Source organism: Condylura cristata, unplaced genomic scaffold, assembly GCF_000260355.1.
Source record: "Condylura cristata isolate star-nosed mole 26May11 unplaced genomic scaffold, ConCri1.0 scaffold00033, whole genome shotgun sequence".
Lineage (NCBI taxonomy): Eukaryota > Metazoa > Chordata > Mammalia > Eulipotyphla > Talpidae > Condylura > Condylura cristata.
The window spans coordinates 14312318-14330559 of record NW_004567134.1 but is presented as its reverse complement, the minus strand read 5'-3'; the positions used below and the strand labels follow the sequence as shown (position 1 = coordinate 14330559).

The following is an 18242-nucleotide window of genomic DNA, read 5'->3' as shown; positions in this document are numbered from 1 at the left end:
CAGATCTACCTCTGCCTGCTTTCCTGATCTCAAGAGGTCCTCTTATGGGCGTTTATCCTGAGAAATGCCTCCAAGAGGCATAAGCACGTGTGTTCCCTTCATTGTTCATAATAGCTCACACACTGCTGCTCGGCCCTCATAAACACAAACTAATGTATCCTTATAAAGGCTCCACACAGTGCACTCACTCCATCAGAGGGAAGGAGAACGTGTGTGTGTTGGCAAGCCTCTTCCGTGGGGGCCGGCCAGGTGGGCGCAATGAACAGCCACTCTGGACAAGGGCAGGCTGCACGAGAACCGGGCCTTGTGCGCCCTGTCAGGAGACTGACCCCTCAAGATAAGAGGAGAAGCTTGAGGTCTATCCAGTCACCAGCAACAAACGGCCTGCTGGCCTTCGCCCTCCCTGCTGGCAATGGGAGGCTGACGTGGTCACGTTTGCAACCACGGATCCAGCCAGGTTGTTTCCTGCCCCAAAAGCCTCCGAGTGTCTGAGCCTCACCGGTAGGTGTCTTCTGAGTACGTTTTCTGAACATAGTCCTGCAACTCCATCTGTGCCTTTTCTTGGAATTTTTCAATTTGGCTTGTGCTGGTCAAGCCTGGATGATCTGAAAAGAGAAAGCGCCCCCAGATTGCCCTCTATTCAGAAGCCTCGCTTACAGATTCCTCAGAACTTAACTTTTAGTCAAATGTCTGACACCTTGCAAGAAACAAAAGATTGCACTCTGAAGCTGATCTAGTTAGGGCATTATTGCTAGGACACTCGTTCTTCCTTTGTGTCTGGCCACGCTCTGAAGGTCCCCAAGAGGGGGCTGGGCTCCTGCATGGTCACACTAGCCTCAGCAGCCCTGCGGGGGCTGATCTGAACATTTGGTTTCCTGTTACTCTACAGAACACATAGATTTTTAAGACTGAAATTAGAAATTGCTTTCTACATATTTAATCACATCATTTACTCCATTTTGATGAACTGTTTTCACATTTGTGGGTGGAAAGCTGGAGAGGAAGGGAGTGGTTAAGCTGTGTCCAACCTCAGTTGTCAAGGATAGTAGGTCATTCCCCGAGAATCCAGCCACCTCTGCCCTATGGCCATGGTGGGGGACGTGTGCGTCTCAGCCTGCCCATGATGCCTGCTGACCTCAGGCGAAAGGTCACAAAGGGCAGAGCAAAAGGATCCTGGGGAGTATCGATACTACATATGCCATAGTCTTGTCTGGCCAAAGTCTGGTCAATATATTAAACTACCAGGCATTATAGCATGGAGACAGTACAGGCGAGGATTTCAAGAACATGTGCACATGTGTACTTTTGTTAACCTGCAAAGCACTCCTATGAGGAGAACACTTGGGCACATACAATCAGGGTAGGTGCTCTCTACCGCTGACAGCTTGACACGTTCATGTTCGGAAATACCAGAGACAGGTGGAAAACTGCCATGAGCCACCACCACATAGCTTACCGGGGCTAAAGAGAACTATAGCTTTAAGGTATGCATACTCATAGCCGTCTATATCCAGCTTCGCCATACTGTTACAGAACTCCTGAAGTTTCCAGATGTGCTCCATGACTTGCTTTATCCGGTCACCAGAAAGTTTATCTAGAAATCAACACCACAGATACTCAGAAAGTAACAAGAGGAGGAAAGTGAGCTGCTGTAATGGGCCACAGAGGGAAAGAAATGAGAATAATTTCACATTTTAATGAAAAAATCAGTTCTCTCAAGATGGTCAAGAGCTTCGTCTTCCAGTGGAAGGAGAGTGAGAGCAGCACCACGTGCTGTTGCTGTGCCTTCTGGCTCCGTGGCCTTCCTGGCCCCACTACGCAACACCTGGGGCTACAGGTGCAAATCAGTAATTCCTCTCATTCTGTTCTTAATGTGAACTGACAGGTGAATCTTAAATGTCAGGTTTTCTAAGTCTACAGATATTTATTAAATGTTTGCTGACCTGAACATTAAATGCCTGCCTCTTTTGTTGTCAAAACACTTTTTAGCTTATGTTGTTGGGTTTAACCACCATGACAATATCGTACAGAAGGTATTACATGTGCTTAAAAATAAAGCCAAGGTTTGCGAACAAATCGAACTTAAAGTCAGTGAAAATGATAAAGGGTTTCAAGTCAACTCTGTTTACTATCCCGAAGGAATAAGGAAAAACAAAGGTCTGTGACTAAGTAACTCGCAGCCCCGGGCACTGACCACTGGGCAACTCACTGCAGATGGCAGGTGTCAGCCTCTGGTTGCGGGTGGGCGCCTAGATGGTGTCTGCCCAGTGCACGCTGCACGTGTGGGCAACATGGGCCATCTGCTCCTGACATGGCCTGGGCGTGACCACCCAGTGTTAGAGGCTGTTACAGATCTTACTAGAAGAGAGTTACTTGTTCACTCACGAAGAGCAGCAGGGTGAGGTGACTGCACCCTGCGGTGAGGCGCTACGCCCAGGGTGGTGGCCTATCTGCCGTTTCCCTGGACAAAGCCAGGGGCCTCAACAGAATCTCAGTTGCCCCAGTGACCTACTTTTCTCCCTAATGTTCGTTAGGCGAGAAGGTAAAGGTCACACAGAAGCAGGAAGTTCCAAGTTTGCTGCTTGCTGAGGTGGAGAGTTGCTGGGGTCTGCTCTGGCCCAGTAGCGGCTACGGCTACCTTGACTCCCTTCCCAACAGTAAGGAAAATCCAAGGTAGACGAGGTGACACGCTTGTGCACACACAGTGTATAAACCCTGCCGTTCTACTTTTGGGGTTCAGACTTTTGGAAGCTATTCCGCTGAGCCCACCAGTATGACAAGTAAATCTCTCTCCAAGTCTGAGTGCCCCCGATTTCTCTGGGAAATCACCATGACACTTTGGTTCCCTGACTGGGAAACCAACTGCGTTGGCCACTTTGGCTACCCGGTCTGGTGTTGGGGCCGTGCCCAGGGTTCTCCCTCGAGCAAAGGGGGCGGAGTACCACCTTGTTCAGTCCTCCTTCCTAAGGTCAAAAGAGCTGGGTCACTGCCCTCATACCTTGACCGCCCCCCCCCCCAGAGGTGGACAGAGGCCCAGGAGAGGGTAAGCCCTGAGGCACTCATTCTAGATCAGGCCCCTCCCAACAGACAGAAGGAGAGACTGATCGCCTCTCGTGCCCCTTCATGGGGTCGCGGAGATTCCCGCTGGGTGGAATGCACAGCTCCTGTGTACGCGCATGTGTAACAGTCTCATGACTGTGGTTACAGATCTGCCTGGTCTGGTTCTGACTGGCAATGTCAGAGGCACATTGGTGACCTTTCTCAAGGCTCTGGCCAGGATTTGCACAGGCTGCCTTCACCCAAGACACCTTGTGTTCTGAGAACGCGGACAGACAAGAACGTGATTGTTCCCCTGCCCTTTTGTGGTGGCACCAAACACGGGGAGGACTCAGAGTAAAAGGGGTTCCGAAGATTATAGGGCTGCCTTAACCCATAAGGAACGTCAGGCCCTGTGTCAGGCAGGTGGCCTCCAGAAGAAACTCTTGACATCCCCACAGCCCGGGTGGTGTGGAAAGCTGTGACAGGCGCCCCAGGCCATCCTGATCTGTTTTCTCTTACTGAGTGACAGTTGACCCACTGGTTCAGGCCAGGGCAAGAGTGAGGTCCCGCTGTATGTGTACACTGCGGCGCTCAGCTGCCACCAGCCCCACCCACTCATCAGAACCAGCGCCCCAAAGCAGAACTGCCTCCTCTTTACGATCTGTCAGCCTGGCGGCCCCACCCCATCCGGACCCTAAAACCCATCAGCCCTCTGACCCTCCATCTTCTCTGGTGTTAAGCCTGCATCTCCAACTGCCCAAAGACATGGTTCAGCCAGGCCCTGTCCCTACAGCCTCCTGCAGACAGCCAAGGGCCGCCCCCAGCACTGTCCAGATGGGTGCTCCCGTTCTCTACTAGCAACATTTTACCTTGACTGAACTTCTGAATTGAGAACGTGCCACTCTGGCCTATTCAGAATAGCAGTCTGATTCCACCTGTCAGACTACTGCCCTACATGGGGTGACTGGCCAATGCCTCCTGGCCCCTCCTCTTCAACGCAGAAGGACGCCGGCACATCCCCACAGAACTCGGGGTGGTTCCAGGACCAGGTGCTGACCGGCACCCTAGATCCTGGTATGTGGGCTGCTCAAGCAGCCTGATACTGCCCCAAACAGATTTCTACACTGAGGACAAGAGTCGCACACAGCCTGCCGGTGCCAATGTCTCATGATGGATCTTTGGGCAGAGGCTAGAAAGCCAACCAACATGTCTAAAACCGCTTCTGTCACTCAAGAACCTGACGAGACCTCCAGTGATTTCTATGGCCACTTGAGTGAAACCTTCTGTACCTACACACTTTTTAATCCAGTCACCAGATATCCACCCAATGGTCAGTGTGGCCTTCATGGCTCAAGCTGCACCTGACATCTGCCACAAACTCCAGCAGCTAGAGAAATGTGCCAGGATAAATGCCTCAACTGCCGGCAGAGCTGATAAAGTCTAGTCAACAGGGAGCGCGAGACCTACCACAGGTGGACCAGGACATTAAAAAAAAAAAAACTTTTCCCTCTTAGCTGCATTCTAGGTAATGCTGTGACTTGAATTCCCTCAGCCTGTGGCTGCTGTGGGACCCGGCGCGCACCCCCCACCCCAGGCCCCAGTCCTACCTTCCTGGATGCTGTTCTGCAGGTGGTTGACAATGGCCGCCAGGATGGTAGAGAGACTCATGACTTGGGCACATTGGGCCAGGCCAAGGGTGAAAAGTTCGTTCCAGCAGGCCCGCACCAGGCTGGTGTTGCAGTCCTGCCTAGGGACAAGAGACAAGGGCGTTGGCACTGAGCTCTGAGTCCCCGCATACCTCAAGTGAGTAAAGTCAGTTAAGTGTTTGTCAAAGGTCTGTGGTATGTCCAGGGCTTTGAGAACGGTTTTAATTGCCTCTGAGGATCTACTATTCTCTTAAAGATTCTTTAGTCTTAAGTAATGACATTTAACAGGTGTGACTAAATGGCATTTTCTAGCCCTCTAGCCGGGCAGCCGCCCTGGCAGGCTCTGGGGGAGAGGCTACGGTGGTCAGGGGACCGAAAGCCAATGTGGCCTGGGGAGGAGAGGTGCCTGAGAGCCGGACATGCGGCTCCCAGGGGAGGCGCGAGGCCTGCAGCGGGGGGCGGGGGGGCAGGGCCAGGCAAGTCGGTGCCAGCCCTGCCTCAGTCTGTCTGCTCAGGACAGCCTGCTGGTGCGCGCAGAATGTCACGTCCTTCTCCATGCCGACGCAGATACAGACGCACTTCTCAGCTTGAGTCCAGCTCGACTCTGGGCTTCAGCCCCACCCAAGTGTCCTCGGTACAGCATGGGCGCAACCCTGCTTGGGGCCCACTGCCGCTCCTCGGCCCGCTGCCAGTCCACTGTGTTTAATGAGGCAGGTCACCAGAGCAAGGTCAGAGGGCAAAACGGAAGGGCCCGCCGAGGTCGCTCCAGGCCACTGCTAGAGAAGGGAGGGCCACTGCGCAGGGCTACCCCGGGGACAAGGCCACTTACCCCAGTGCCTGAAAGGCGGGGATTGATCTGGCCCAGTGCATGGAGAGGAAGAGGAGGCGGGAGGCGGACTCGCAGATGTAGTGCACGTTGAGGTACTCCGGCATCGGGCTGGGCATCGTGAGCTGGAAAGGAGGCACACAATAGGCGCTGACCAGGGACAGAGGGTGACGTGCTCCAGAATCCCCGTCACATCCAGCAGGCACAGCAGTCACCGTCGTGGACGCTCCTAGGTGGGCCCATTCTCAGGAAGTGTCCTCCGCACCAGGAGCCTGGCACTGACTCCTTGTGCTCTTCTGCCCAGCCGACTAGGGTCTGAGGGCCCTGGGGACGTGGACAGTGATGGGGGCATCCCACACAGGTGGGCTTTGCAATGCTCGCCTCAATGAAACTGTCATCTGGGAATTCCATGTTTTTTTAAATAACGTAATAGCTTATTTTTACATCATTTTGTGCCTTTTCCCCTAAGCTGTAATCCCTGTGGGCTAGGGAATTCCATTTTGAGTCACAGGTTCAAGTCTAAACTGGGGAACAGTGGTCAGTCAACCTGGTGGTGAGTGGGCACTGGGCAGATGGCCCCAAGGTTAACAGTGAACGAGAACTGAGCAGAAGCCCCTGAGATGGGGCCGGCAGGTGCCACCAAGTGTCAGCCTGGCTGCCGGGTGTCATGGACTAGAAGGGGCCCCACATGCCTTTGAAGCTGGAATTCCACTGGTGACCTTATCCAGGGCACACCCAGGAGCACCAGCTTCCTAGAATTCGGGGGGAGGGGGGTGGGCGGGGGGAGAGGAGACTCAGAGCTCGCTGAGCCGTTCAGGGAACTTGGCGCGCCCTGCAGAAGTGAGGCCAGGGGAGGAGTGCACAGAAGAGCAGCACTCTTAGAGGCTGCCTGACACCTATTTCTGTGGCTCCGGAGGGCAAGTGACCAGCGCTAGTGGCTGTGCACAACGGCTGGCCTCCCACAGGGTACAGCTCAGGTGCACGCACGGGACTGCGTGGGAGGCATTCGTCGGCAGAGGGCACAGCAGTCAGCTGCCAGTCCTCACTGATCACACCACGTCAGTCCCTCTGGGCAATGACCGGCTAAAACAGCCTCAGAGTTACGTTCGGAGCCAAACTGCATGGGTTGTAAAAGGGAGGATGCTTCACATGGAAGCAGAAGAGCCCCCTCAGATGCCAGAAATGGAAACAAGCTCACTGCCAGGCTGACTTCTCCCCTGCAGAGCCCGTCCCGGCCGCGGAGCTGCATGGTCAGGCTGGACGCACTCACCTTGAACGTCACGTGAGTGTCTGAAAGGAGAGGGCCTTCCACCTCAATGATGGGCGTGGACTGGTCTCTGCTGATGACGTGGATGCCCCCACCGCCACTGGCATCTAGCCCATCTGCTAGGCTGGGCGGTGAGGAGCTGTCTGTGGTGTTAAGTGCTTTAGCTAACGTGTCAAAGGCCCTGTGAGCAAAAACAAAGTGAGCCAGCAGTGTGAATGCAGAGCTTTTAGGAGAACAGAAGATGTAATTTAGAAGAGCAAAGCCCTGGGGAGAAAGGTTCTTAAAATCTCTCTGCTAAGGGGAGGGATGAGGAGGAAAGCGTTCAAGTATTGTCTGGGGTAAGCTGGGTATTGTTTATTTTAAAAATTTTACTGGCATAATGCGTGCTAACCAAGATTCGGGTGCGCAGCACTGAAAATCGGTAAGCCTACACATGAAGTTCACCACTAGAAGTTCAAACCGTCCCCATGGCGTACACCTGTCACCTTTCTTGCTTTGTATTATTTTCACAGAATTGTCTCTGAGGTAGAGATTCTTTCCACTTCAGATTTAGAAGCTGAAGGTCGGCGATGCTAAGTAACTTTTCCAAGCTCACCCCCCAGTGAGTGGTGGAGTCCGAGCCACACGCCAGCAGATCTGCATGTTCCCTGTGCTATCGGGGTGCACACCGACTCAAGACCAGTGCATCGCGTGGGGCCCAGCTGTGCTGCTGTCTGGTGGGCAGATGGGCAGGAGGGGCACTCCTGTGGGCAGCTGTAGCCAGCTGCCTGTGTCCATCTACTCTGGCAACGGGAGCTCTAGACTCCAGGGGGGCGGGGTGCTGACCTCAAAATGGCAGCAGCGACGGGGCCACACCCGACCTTGCAGGGTCTCCCTGCGCCCACTGGATCACTCAATTGGCTTTTCGCTGTTTGTAGTGAAAAAACATGATTGTTTTATACCAAAAAAGAAGTGGGTCCACATCCCCATAGCTAAAGCCTGAAAGGGACAGAGTCGTGGGGCTCTGTGACAAGGTCACTGTCCTTAATGGAACACAGCTGGTGTCGATACGCCGCCGCCCTCCCTCCCTCACCCCGTGGGTTCGTACCGAGTTATCTCACTTGCAGACTGGTCTTCCGGCTGCACTTCTGAAGCATCACCATTGTTGAGAGACTCGCTCAGGTTGGCAAGAGAGGTGACCACATTTGCCAGTGTGCCCAGGGCGCCCTGGCTTGTGTCAGCCTATCAAACAAACCGCAGCATTAATGATGGACACACATTAACAACAGCTGAGCAGCTCTGGGGTCAGGGGAGCAAAGGGCAGCACGGTGAGCTCTTCTCCGTGCTGGGGCAGTTCTCTATTTCGCTGTCATTTTGTCACGTGTAAGCTTGCATGGTCGTCATGCAAGCTTACACGTGACAAAATGACAGCAAAACATTTTAACTGGACTTCGCCAAAGCAAACAGGCAATTCCCTCCCCTGCAACAATCCACAGAATAGGAAAAATACTTGGCAATCACATCTAATAATGGTTTAGTAGTCAAGGAGCTCATACAAATCCAGAGTATGCAGACCCAGTTTAAAGCATAGACAAAGAACTTTAGAGGTGTTTCTTCAAAGAAGACATAAAAATAAACACATGAAAAGATGCTCAAAGTTACTAGAAATGCAAATCAAAACCACAGTGCAATCCTGCTTCACAGTCAACCCTGCAGCGAGGATGAGCAGAGGACGAGGGTTGGCAAGACGTGGGGAAGGGGCCCTCACACACGGCGGGGAGCGCTACCGCGGCATGGCCACACTAGAGAACAGCCCGGCAGGTCCTCGAAGTTTGAACAGAGTTCCCATGTGACTAGCAAGTCCAGCCTTAGGTGTGTTATGTAGGAGAAATGAAAACCTGTCTCCATGTGAAAGTTCGTTGCAGCATTATTAATGAATAAAATGTAGAACCACCCAAGTATTCACTGGCTGGTAAGTTGATAAGTAAAATGTGGTAGAGCCACTCCTGGCAAAGCAGAAGGCATGAAATACTGACACACCCTACAACATGGGGGAGCCCGGGGAAGACGCTGGGAGGCAAGCTCAGCCTCAAAGGCCACATGCTGTTCACTTCCAGAACTGACAAACCATAGTCAGAAAGATTAGTGGCCAGTAGGGCTTGGCAATGTCCTGGGGTGGGTAGTGACTCCTGCTGATTTCAGGGTTTCGTTTTAGGCGATGAAACACTCCTGGGATTAGACAGATGTGGTTGCACGGCTACTGAACACTGAAAACCTCACACCTGCCCAATGCAAGGGTGATGGTTCAGGTATGTGACATATCTCAGCTGCCAAAGGTCCTCCAAAGATATACTTAAACACAGAGACACAAGCATCTTGTTTCAGTTACCAAAGTGAAGCTCTACAGTCGAAGAAGTCTCAAACAGGGACGATGAGCGCTACCACGTGGCTGACAGAACATGGCGCAGCTGCTAGAAGACAGACCATGGTGAGAGGAAGATGCTGAGGGGCAAGCTGCGAGGAAGCGACCAGACAGGACGAGGACGCCGTGTCCTGTGCGCTGCTGCACCCTCGGAACCGCAGAGAGAAGCGGGAAGGGCGCATGCGCTGGCTGTCGCTTTTCTGTATTCATTCAAAGTAAAAGCTCAAAAGCACCTCTGAGAGCTCTCTCTAGATGCCCTGCGCATGTCCTTCTAGTCACAACAGACGCGGGCAGTGCTGGTGCCCCCAGCCCAGAGTGAAGCGTGGCAGGAGAGGCAGCTCTTCCCCCAAACCCTGTGACCTTCCTTCCCTATCTGTGGCATGGACCAGCTCCCACCAACTCACTCGTGCTGAGGGCAACAGAGAGCACGGGCTTCCCTCTCTGACTGGTGCCGAGCCTCGTGCCTGCCAACACCGTGTGGCTGTCACCGTGACAGCGGCTGTGGAAACCCTGGCAGTCCGATTATTTGGGCCTGACTTCTACACTTAGTCTCCTCATGACACTACAAAGTCTTTGTCCCCTGTGTCTGCTGGCTGACAGCAGCAAGCCAGGCGTGATCCCCACACTCCACATGTCACTGCTGCCCAGAGACAGGAAGCGTCAAGTCTGGCCTGAGGACAGCGAGTGACCAGCTCTCAACTCTGCCTTTCCTTTCCCCAAAGAGGATGTTGCTCCTTAATGTACTGTGCGCACCAACACGCTGAGCAGAACAGAAGGCACCTGCTGGGCCAGCTCTGGCCTGAGGGCGGTGGCCATGCAGGGCTACCAGAGTTGCTCCTTGCAGAGGAGAAAAATGGGACCTGAGTTATGGGTGGCTGCATGTTCATCAGCACATGGCTGTTATCAGAGTGCGCTGAGGAAAGCAAAGGATGCCCTGTCTGGATAAAGCCACCTTGATCACCTTCGCACAAGTCAGTCAGCTCACGCGCTCTTCGACTCTCAACATTAGTCTCAAGTTAAATTTCCCCATGGCTGATGTGCTTTAGTAATGTTTTAGAACTGTTAGAGTCCCAGCTGGACTTCCGCCTGAATGAAATCAAGAGGGAACGGGTCCCTCTTGACAGCCAGCTGAGGAAAGAAGCTATCTACTCCCTCAGCAGGCCAGCAGTCTGCCAGTAGGTACGTATCCAGGGGAAAAGCTGAATGGACAAAGAGTCAAACACATTTCACCAAACTCTATCCCTGACCCTGACATGTTATAAATGACATTCATCAGCCACCCCAAATGAGATCTTGAAAAGCTCCCCAAAACCGCATGAAAGCAGTAGCAAAATGAGATGCAGAAGACCGTACTCTCAATGTGGTCACTAAAGCTGAGAGGGCAGGTGCACCAGGGCAGCTTGAAGCATGAGAGGGAGGGGAGGGTGCACAGGGTAGAACATAGAACATCACCTTGGAATCCGTGGCCAGGAGAACGGTGCCATCCTCACGTATCAAAGGCTGCTGGATGTTCACAAGCATCCCTGGATCGAGAAGACCTGTCTGTCTATGTAAGACATAAAGAAACCCAGAGTGGCTTGCAGCATTCTGTGCAGCATGGCCAGTCTGCACTCACCTGTCTCCTCACAGACGGGAACTGCCTGGATGGCAGCAAAACTCTCACCAGCCCACCAAAAGGTTCCTCCCCCACCACGGCAGTGAGGCGCACACTGGCTCTTCCTCACAGAAGCCTGAGCCCTGGGCTCCCCACGTGGACTGCAGACTGGCTACTCTGCCAAATAAAGCTGACTTGACCTTCAGAATGTCACCAAGGCATCTCCAGTTCCCTCTATTCTACATGCTGGATTTCAGTTTTCCCTTTTTCTGTTCTGTTTTGAATTTAAGTTCACTATATTACATTAAGAAGAATGTATAAATTAACTTGTGACACTATCAGGAACACACCTGGGATTTAGGCCACCAGCAAAAAAGCCTCAATCATGAACATGGAACCCGTCTGCTGTCTGAACAATGCCCGAATGACAAGACATGGCCTGAGCCCTCAGTCAGGAGACACTCTAGCCCCATCTGAAGCTAGGGGTCTCGGGCCTGTCCTGAGGGACAGAAGCTGCTCCAGACGCGAGATGAGCAAGACCAGGTGAAGGGCAGTAACAGGTGGGTGGAGCCCTGTTGCCCTGGTCCCCAAGGAAGTGCAGGCCTCCTCTCTCCGCCTCAAAGGCTGATGGTAGTGCTGCTGTCAAAACAGCAACTGACCTTGTTCCATCTTTCTCTGCCACAAATGTGGGAGTGGCGATGAGAGGACTTCTCAGGTCCTTCCGGATATAGATTTTCTCAGTTGAAGCAGCACAGTTGCTTGGTTTCTCCCGTTGTACATCAAAAGGCTTCCGTTCACTCTGCACAGCTTAAATCACAACATAAATATTCACATTACAGGAAAGATTCAAATCCATAAAAGCCACATCCTCAGGCTGAAGTAAAGCATCTCCTCTAGTGAGTCTGTTACTACCAAGATGAAAATCTCTGGGGCTAGATGTGTCCAGCTCAATTTCTATAGTGGACTTTTCAACCACAGAGAGAGAAGCTCAGAGTCAAACAATGCCACGTCTCCCTCCAGACAAGGGTCCAAAACGTAGGCACTGCCTGCTAAGAAGCTTGCAGGCACCACGGGCCCATGTGGAGCCTTCTAGTTTCTCATTTCTTGCTCTAACAGATGGGACTCTTTAAGAGAAAAATTCATCCTCCTCAGGTGGGCCCCAGGAAGAGCTGGCCCAGAGCACAGGCTGCTGGGGAGCCCTATGCGAGCCCCAAGGCTTCTCCAGTGTGACAGCTGTCCACCCTTTGTGACACGCGTGACCCCCCTCAGCAGCCTGGTGTGAGAACAGGTACATGTGCCAAAACAACAATCAAGTCCTTTTCAAAAAGGATGAACCCCAGACCCATTATGCAAGGGAACTAAGAGGTTCTAGCTCACAGATGGGGCTGAGAGTGGCTGCCTCTTCATCAAGTCGCACAGCCTGGCTGTGGCAAAAAGCAGTTGGATTAGTCAGCTGTGCTTCAGTCTGTGCTCAGCCCTCTCCACGGTGCTGCCTCCTGGCTGTCTGGGGGTTTCCACGCACATGTGGGGAACTGAGTAGCCCCACCAGTGTCATGGCTGAGTCACCTCACGGACCCCGAAGATAAAGCAAAGGTAAGCCTGAGTGGACACACTTTTCGTAAAGTATTTTACAGTCAGATACAGAAACCTCACTTCCTCCCTCCTTGGTAACTCAGGCCGTTTCACAGACTCACATTCCATTTTCATGCCCATCTCTAAGCATTTTTTCAGCCGGCAGAACTGACAGCGGTTCCGGTGGTGTTTGTTGATGATGCAGTCTTGGTTGCTCCGGCAGCTGTAGGTCAAATTTTTCCTTACGCTCCTTTTGAAGAAACCTTTGCAACCTTCACAACTGACAGCCCCATAGTGACGGCCTGAAAGGACAAAGACTAGGTGAGTGGGTTCACTGAGAAGATGCGCGTCATCTGTCAAGGCTCTGCTCCTAGGCTGTCTGCTGGAGGGACTGGCAGCGACCACCCAGTACCACCTCGGCCTGAGCACAGGGCATGCGCCCAGGTCTCTGAAGTTTCCCTGCTATCTTGAAAGCAGCCCTGTAGTGCGGCTAAACTGGCGCTGAGGCAGGCAGGTTACTGACAGTGAGCAATGGCTGCGCCAAGTCTGCTGGGGTGCACCTTGCGCTGGCGCTGCACACCCCGGTTTGTGAAGTCACTAGGCGCCCCATCCTCCAAGGGCAGCATGTCACAGACTCCGGCACGTGCCATGTGGGCATAGAGGTCGCACCCCTGTCTTCACTCCTTTTTGGGCCAGCACCTGCGCTGGGGAAGGGATGACTGGGGGGGAATGACCAGGAACTGTGGCTGCACCGTGGGCCAGTGGAGGGAAGGCTGCGTGAGGGCGCACCTGGCCTGGGTATTCAGACCCTTTGGAAATGCGGGAATGTGTTTAATGCAGAAATACATTATTAAAGTTGTTTTTCTCCAACTTGGTTTATTCTAGTTGCCAATGGAATTAAAGTCGCCCACCTCAGCCTGCCCTCACGGCCCCACAGCACACCCCTAACATGTTACAGTCACCTGCTTGCAGGCGAGTGACTATGGACAGGTGCTTTGGTTGGGTTTTACGTAACCCAGCGTGTTAGCGACACTGCTAGAGGGCACGGCTCACGGGTCATTATTTACAGTGGCTGCTGGGCACCCCGTCATCACAAGCCAACCCCCAAGTGTTCATCTGAAAGTTTCAATTGGCTGTCTTTAAAAGAGTTGTGCTACAGTAACCACGCTGACGTGATTTTCCTTTCCTGTGGTGTGCTCCCTCGAGCTCTACCCTGAAGATGACCCAGCGTCTGGAGACAATGGCGTTCAGGTCTGTGACTTGCCTTTTCTTAAGCCCAAAGAAAGACTGACAAAAGGTCTTGTCATGCCCTCCCTCATCGGTTATTTGCAGTTAACCTCCTTCCCAAGCACAAAGACGGGATACAGAGATGGATGGGTCAGGCGTGGTTTTTGCTCTAACAGAACGAGCACATTCTGGTGGGTAAGAAAAGCCTGGAAGAATCAATTACCACAGAACATAATAAATGCCCGGAGGGAGCTCTATAAAGGTGCTGGATACAGGCAGTGCTGGCCCTGCCTACTAGGGTGGGTGAGGGTCAGGAAGGGTGGGGGCCGCTGGGCTACTAGGACAACGGAGGGGTCTAAAAGTTTTAAAAACTGGGAGAGCAACTGGCTCGTCCCATTTTCTGTGGATGCTTGCCTGGGTCTGTCTTCCTAAGAGGCTTGATGCAGCCTCCTTTATAAACAAAAATAAAAATTAGGATTATAAGGTGTCCAAAGTACATTTTGTGACCACAGAAAAAAGCAAAACCTAGCAGCCATCACAGCACGCAGGCCTGTGCGCCAACCATCAGTGGAACTGCCTCTTTACAAGTACTTCTCCATTCCTCCTGGCCCCCTGACTTGTTTTCCACAGTTACCCAGCATGGCAGGTCAAAGTCTGAACTTCTGGATTGGGCATCTTCTACGTCTCCTGGCACCCATATCCTAACCAGGGAAGCCCAAGAACTTTACCCCAAAGACACCACAGGTGTAGACATTACGCTCTCTGGCTCCACAAACCCCCAGGGCTGGGACCCATCTAGAGCATCACATGCGGAGGCGCCAACATAGATAGGGAAGGGCTTCTGGGCCTTTCTCTCCAGGATGGAAGCGTACCCCCAAGATGACAGGTGTATCCCCAGGAAACACTGGAGTACACAGAGCTAGCTCCACCGGCTGGAACGCCCTTCCCTACACACCAGCAAGAACACACTCAACTTCAGAGCTGTGACCACCTCTGTGGAACCTTTCCTGGCCCTGGCTTCAGCAAAAATTAAATGTTCCTGGCTCCCTTCCCTTGCATCACAGCAGTTTAGCACACTGGGGATGCGGGGAGGGATGAGACAGTTGCAGTTAGGATGAAGGTAAAGTCGATAAGCACCACATACTGTGATTAACACAGCACTGCGCATGTGTGAACTAGACAGATTAAATAAATAAATGATTACCTCCTACACATCTGACATTCAACTAAGATTTACAAATCACAGTCTTGGCTCTTCCTTTGGTTTGAACCTGACAAGCTGGTTTGCTACCTCAACCAGAAATGCAGAGCTTATGTTCTGAAACCCACAAAAGATGCTTTCTGTCTGCTAAGTACCCCCTAGCCCCCACGTGGTCTCCGATGCACACGCAGAACAATGACGCTTGCATACCGGAGGCTTTGTCGCCACAGACCACGCAGTACTCCACCACCTGGGGCCGCTGGACGTCGGTCTTCCCCAGCAAACGCTCCACAGAAGCAGAGTCCGTGACGATCTGAGAAGCATCAAGAAGCAGGCAGGCACTGATTAAAAACCAGATCACTAAGCAAAGTAATGTTGAACTGTAAATTCTTCATCTTGGATTTCTAAGTATTACTTAGGCCAGAACCCGGAAAATTCTACTTGACAACATAATCAGACTCCCAGAACAGTGCTGTTGCTCATGTAGACTATGTCCTTTTTAATTTTAATTTTTTTTTGGAGATAGTGGGGAGGGATATGGCTGTCCAGGGTCAAGCACTGGTTGTCATTGGTCTACTACTAACTGGCTACTACAACCACCACTGGGGACCACGCAGGGAACCACGCACAGAAGCTCCCCTCATGAAGACAGGAAGGTCTTTCTGGCTGCTCTTCTATCCCAGGACAGAAGTACGCAGAGAGAAACGTTGGCAGAGAAACAACCAGGTTTCTCACTGAGGCAGCTGGTAGCAGGACTAGAAGAGGTGAGACCTCTAGAACCCGCTATTTTGCCTTCGTTTGTAGGTGATTTTTGTGGATATCTGGAGGGATGCTGTGATGAACACTAGTGTGAGAAAGCGAAAAACAGCAGCTATCATTTGACCCAACAATAAGCCACAAAATGATTATGTAGTGAGGATAAGTCATTATGTAGAATGACCTACAGAATCAACAGCCATTCTTTCACAAACAAGGGACAGTCTAAATAGAGGGGAATTCTGATTCAGATGGCCAGAGTGCACTTAGGGAAGGGCGAGGCAGCTGTTAACTACTGTGAAAGATGTCCCAAAAGTGCAGTTTGAAAACTGAAAACACTGGTGTTCAAAACTCAGCTCTACCAGGAGGAAAAAATCATTTACTTTGTTAATTTTCTCCATAGTATAAAGTCACCAACCAAACACCTTCCCCAGCAAAACAAACAAATAACAAACACCACACAATGATTTTTGGTCACACTATTTGCAGGAGCCAAACAACAGAAGCCATCCACCACCAGCTGGTGGATAAACAGAACCTGGCCTGCACGTACATAGGCGGGTACTCAGCCTTACCACAGAGATCCTGTCACGTAGTGTAACACAGTGGGCTTCAAGGACTTAGGCTAAGTGAAATATGTCCATCATAAAAACACAAATACTATTTTACTGATATGTGCCAGAGTAGTCAAAGTGAATGTCCTTACTGCTGCTGAACTGCACATCTAAAAATGACTAAGATGGTAAATTTTGCACTGTTATTTTACTACAAATTAAAAACCTAGATTGCACAGTGACCCTGACTGAACATGCTCTAGGCTTGGCACCATGGGATACCAGCTGTAAGTCTTATGCAGGGCTTGGGAATTCAGTGCTTCCCAAAAGTCTTTGCTTTTGTCCACTTAAGACAGAGCAGGGAGATGAGGGGCAGCGATGACGTTAAGAACCGAAGGTCTGAAGCAGTTGTTCAAAGGAGCAAACAAGGACAGCACGAAAAGCTAGGATTAGGCCAAGGTATGAGTTGGAACAAACTGGTGTGGGTCAGCCCAGGTGGGGTCCCTAAATGACAGGCAAGGGCTGTTAGGGCATGTGTAGCTCAGTCAGAAACGGTTCTCCAGGGGCCTCAGTGCCAGCTCCACTGTTTCAGTCTCCTGTGGGCTACTGACTCCCGGGTCAGCTCCCACCTCCAGGCACTGCAGCTGGAGGCCTTCTGGGCTTCACTCCTCATTTACTGATTTTGCACATCTGTCACAGAAGCAACATCTGTCACAGAAGCAACTTGCCACATTTGCAGGTCTCCAAAGGACCTTCAAGAGATTTAACCTCCAATGCAGAGGAGAGAGGCTAGCCTGGTAGCAAAAGTGCGAAACAAAGGTCTGGCAACTGCTCTTACCTGGATTCTGCCAGGGACGAGGTTGTCTGAGGTGGTGAATATAAGCTGCTTGGCACTGGATGTCTCTGGAGAAGCCAGGATCACCTTGCCAGTTCCAGCTCCATCTGGGCTGGTCAGGATGAACTGCTGCTTGGGGGATCCAGAGGCGTCCACGGCGGTGACTATCTGGATCTTCTGTCCTGTTTGCTGGTCTGTTACAATCTACAAGACACAACATGGAGGCTGCCCTCATTGTGCGACCCAGGCACTTGAGGTGGAGCGCTCTGGACATCAGCCAGCACCGTCCTGGTGCATGCTGCTTCCAAGATGCAGTTTCACTGGGCCATGAATCACAACTGTGAGTTTTTCAGAGTCCAGTTTTCACAAGCTCACTTTCTGCTAGGATGAGATCTTTGATCCTACTTTTGCAACTGAAGAGACATTTCTTTTGTGAAATGCAAACAGATGATACGTTTAATTTAAAATTGTGGGCAATAATTAATCTTTTTAAAAAAATGCTACACTAATCAACAAAACCTAAAAACCTGCAACAGCTGCTTTAAGGAAGGCCAAATCAATAGGGATGGTTGCATTAAGTAATCCTGCCTTGGAGTGACAAATCAGGGATTCCTCTGCTGACACCCCCTGCTGCTCCCACTCCTAACCAGGGACCTGAAAGTACACCCCACAGCTGATTTAGAGCTGTATCCCCAGGGCTAGCACAGGGCGTGGTACATAACAAGACTTGAGTAAAAGAGGTGAAAGGAATGAAATCCTTAGTCACCCCAACCCAGCCCTGCTCCTTCTGGGGGCTCCCACCACTGAAGAGTCCTCACTTCCCAGAGTGCCCTGTCTAACTGCATCAGTCAAGTGGGGACTTCTCTTTCTCCCCTCAGTTAGTTCCTAGAAGCTATTTAGTCCCCATCCTGCCTTTCTTCCAGGCCAAGAGCCCCAGCTTGGAGCACTGGCCACCAGCAGGACATAAGGAGGCCCGCATGGCCGAGTCCTGGACTAGGGAGGGTGCTATGCCTCTGGCTGGAACTCAGTTCCCTGCGGCACATTTACAGGCAGACCTGGCATCTGTGTCACCTCTGGATAAATGCTGCTTTCTGATGCGAAGTACAAGGTTGAGACAGCCAACTCACGCAGCCTGAAATAACACAACAGCTCTGCAATGGCCAATATGGAAAAACCAAAACAATGCCAGGTCATAAAGAAATGATAGCATCAGGACACCACTTAGTGACCACTTACTAACGCCTGCAACGGGGAGCGTGGTTTTTGTAGCAGTGACAGGGACACAGCACAAGGACCTACCTTTGTCGGGCCAACCTGCTGGGGG

At 51.8% G+C, this 18242-nt stretch overlaps 1 protein-coding gene across 3 annotated transcripts in view; it reads right to left on the bottom strand.

Annotated features, from left to right (window-relative positions):
- Positions 1-18242, bottom strand: part of NR2C2 (nuclear receptor subfamily 2, group C, member 2) — a 64122-nt gene that overhangs the window by 5979 nt on the left and 39901 nt on the right. For all 3 annotated transcript variants that reach the window (XR_001146006.1, XM_012732154.1, XM_004692356.2), the window contains exons 3-13: positions 16922-17122; positions 14984-15086; positions 12468-12647; positions 11433-11580; positions 10632-10725; positions 7866-7999; positions 6782-6959; positions 5515-5636; positions 4647-4786; positions 1457-1594; positions 500-605 (exon numbers count right to left, since the gene is read on the bottom strand). Coding sequence is in view for 2 of the 3 variants with exons in the window: in XM_012732154.1 (XP_012587608.1) it covers positions 500-605; positions 1457-1594; positions 4647-4786; positions 5515-5636; positions 6782-6959; positions 7866-7999; positions 10632-10725; positions 11433-11580; positions 12468-12647; positions 14984-15086; positions 16922-17122 (1544 nt within the window). In the remaining variant the exon portion in view is untranslated. The remainder of the gene's footprint in view (positions 1-499; positions 606-1456; positions 1595-4646; positions 4787-5514; positions 5637-6781; positions 6960-7865; positions 8000-10631; positions 10726-11432; positions 11581-12467; positions 12648-14983; positions 15087-16921; positions 17123-18242) is intronic.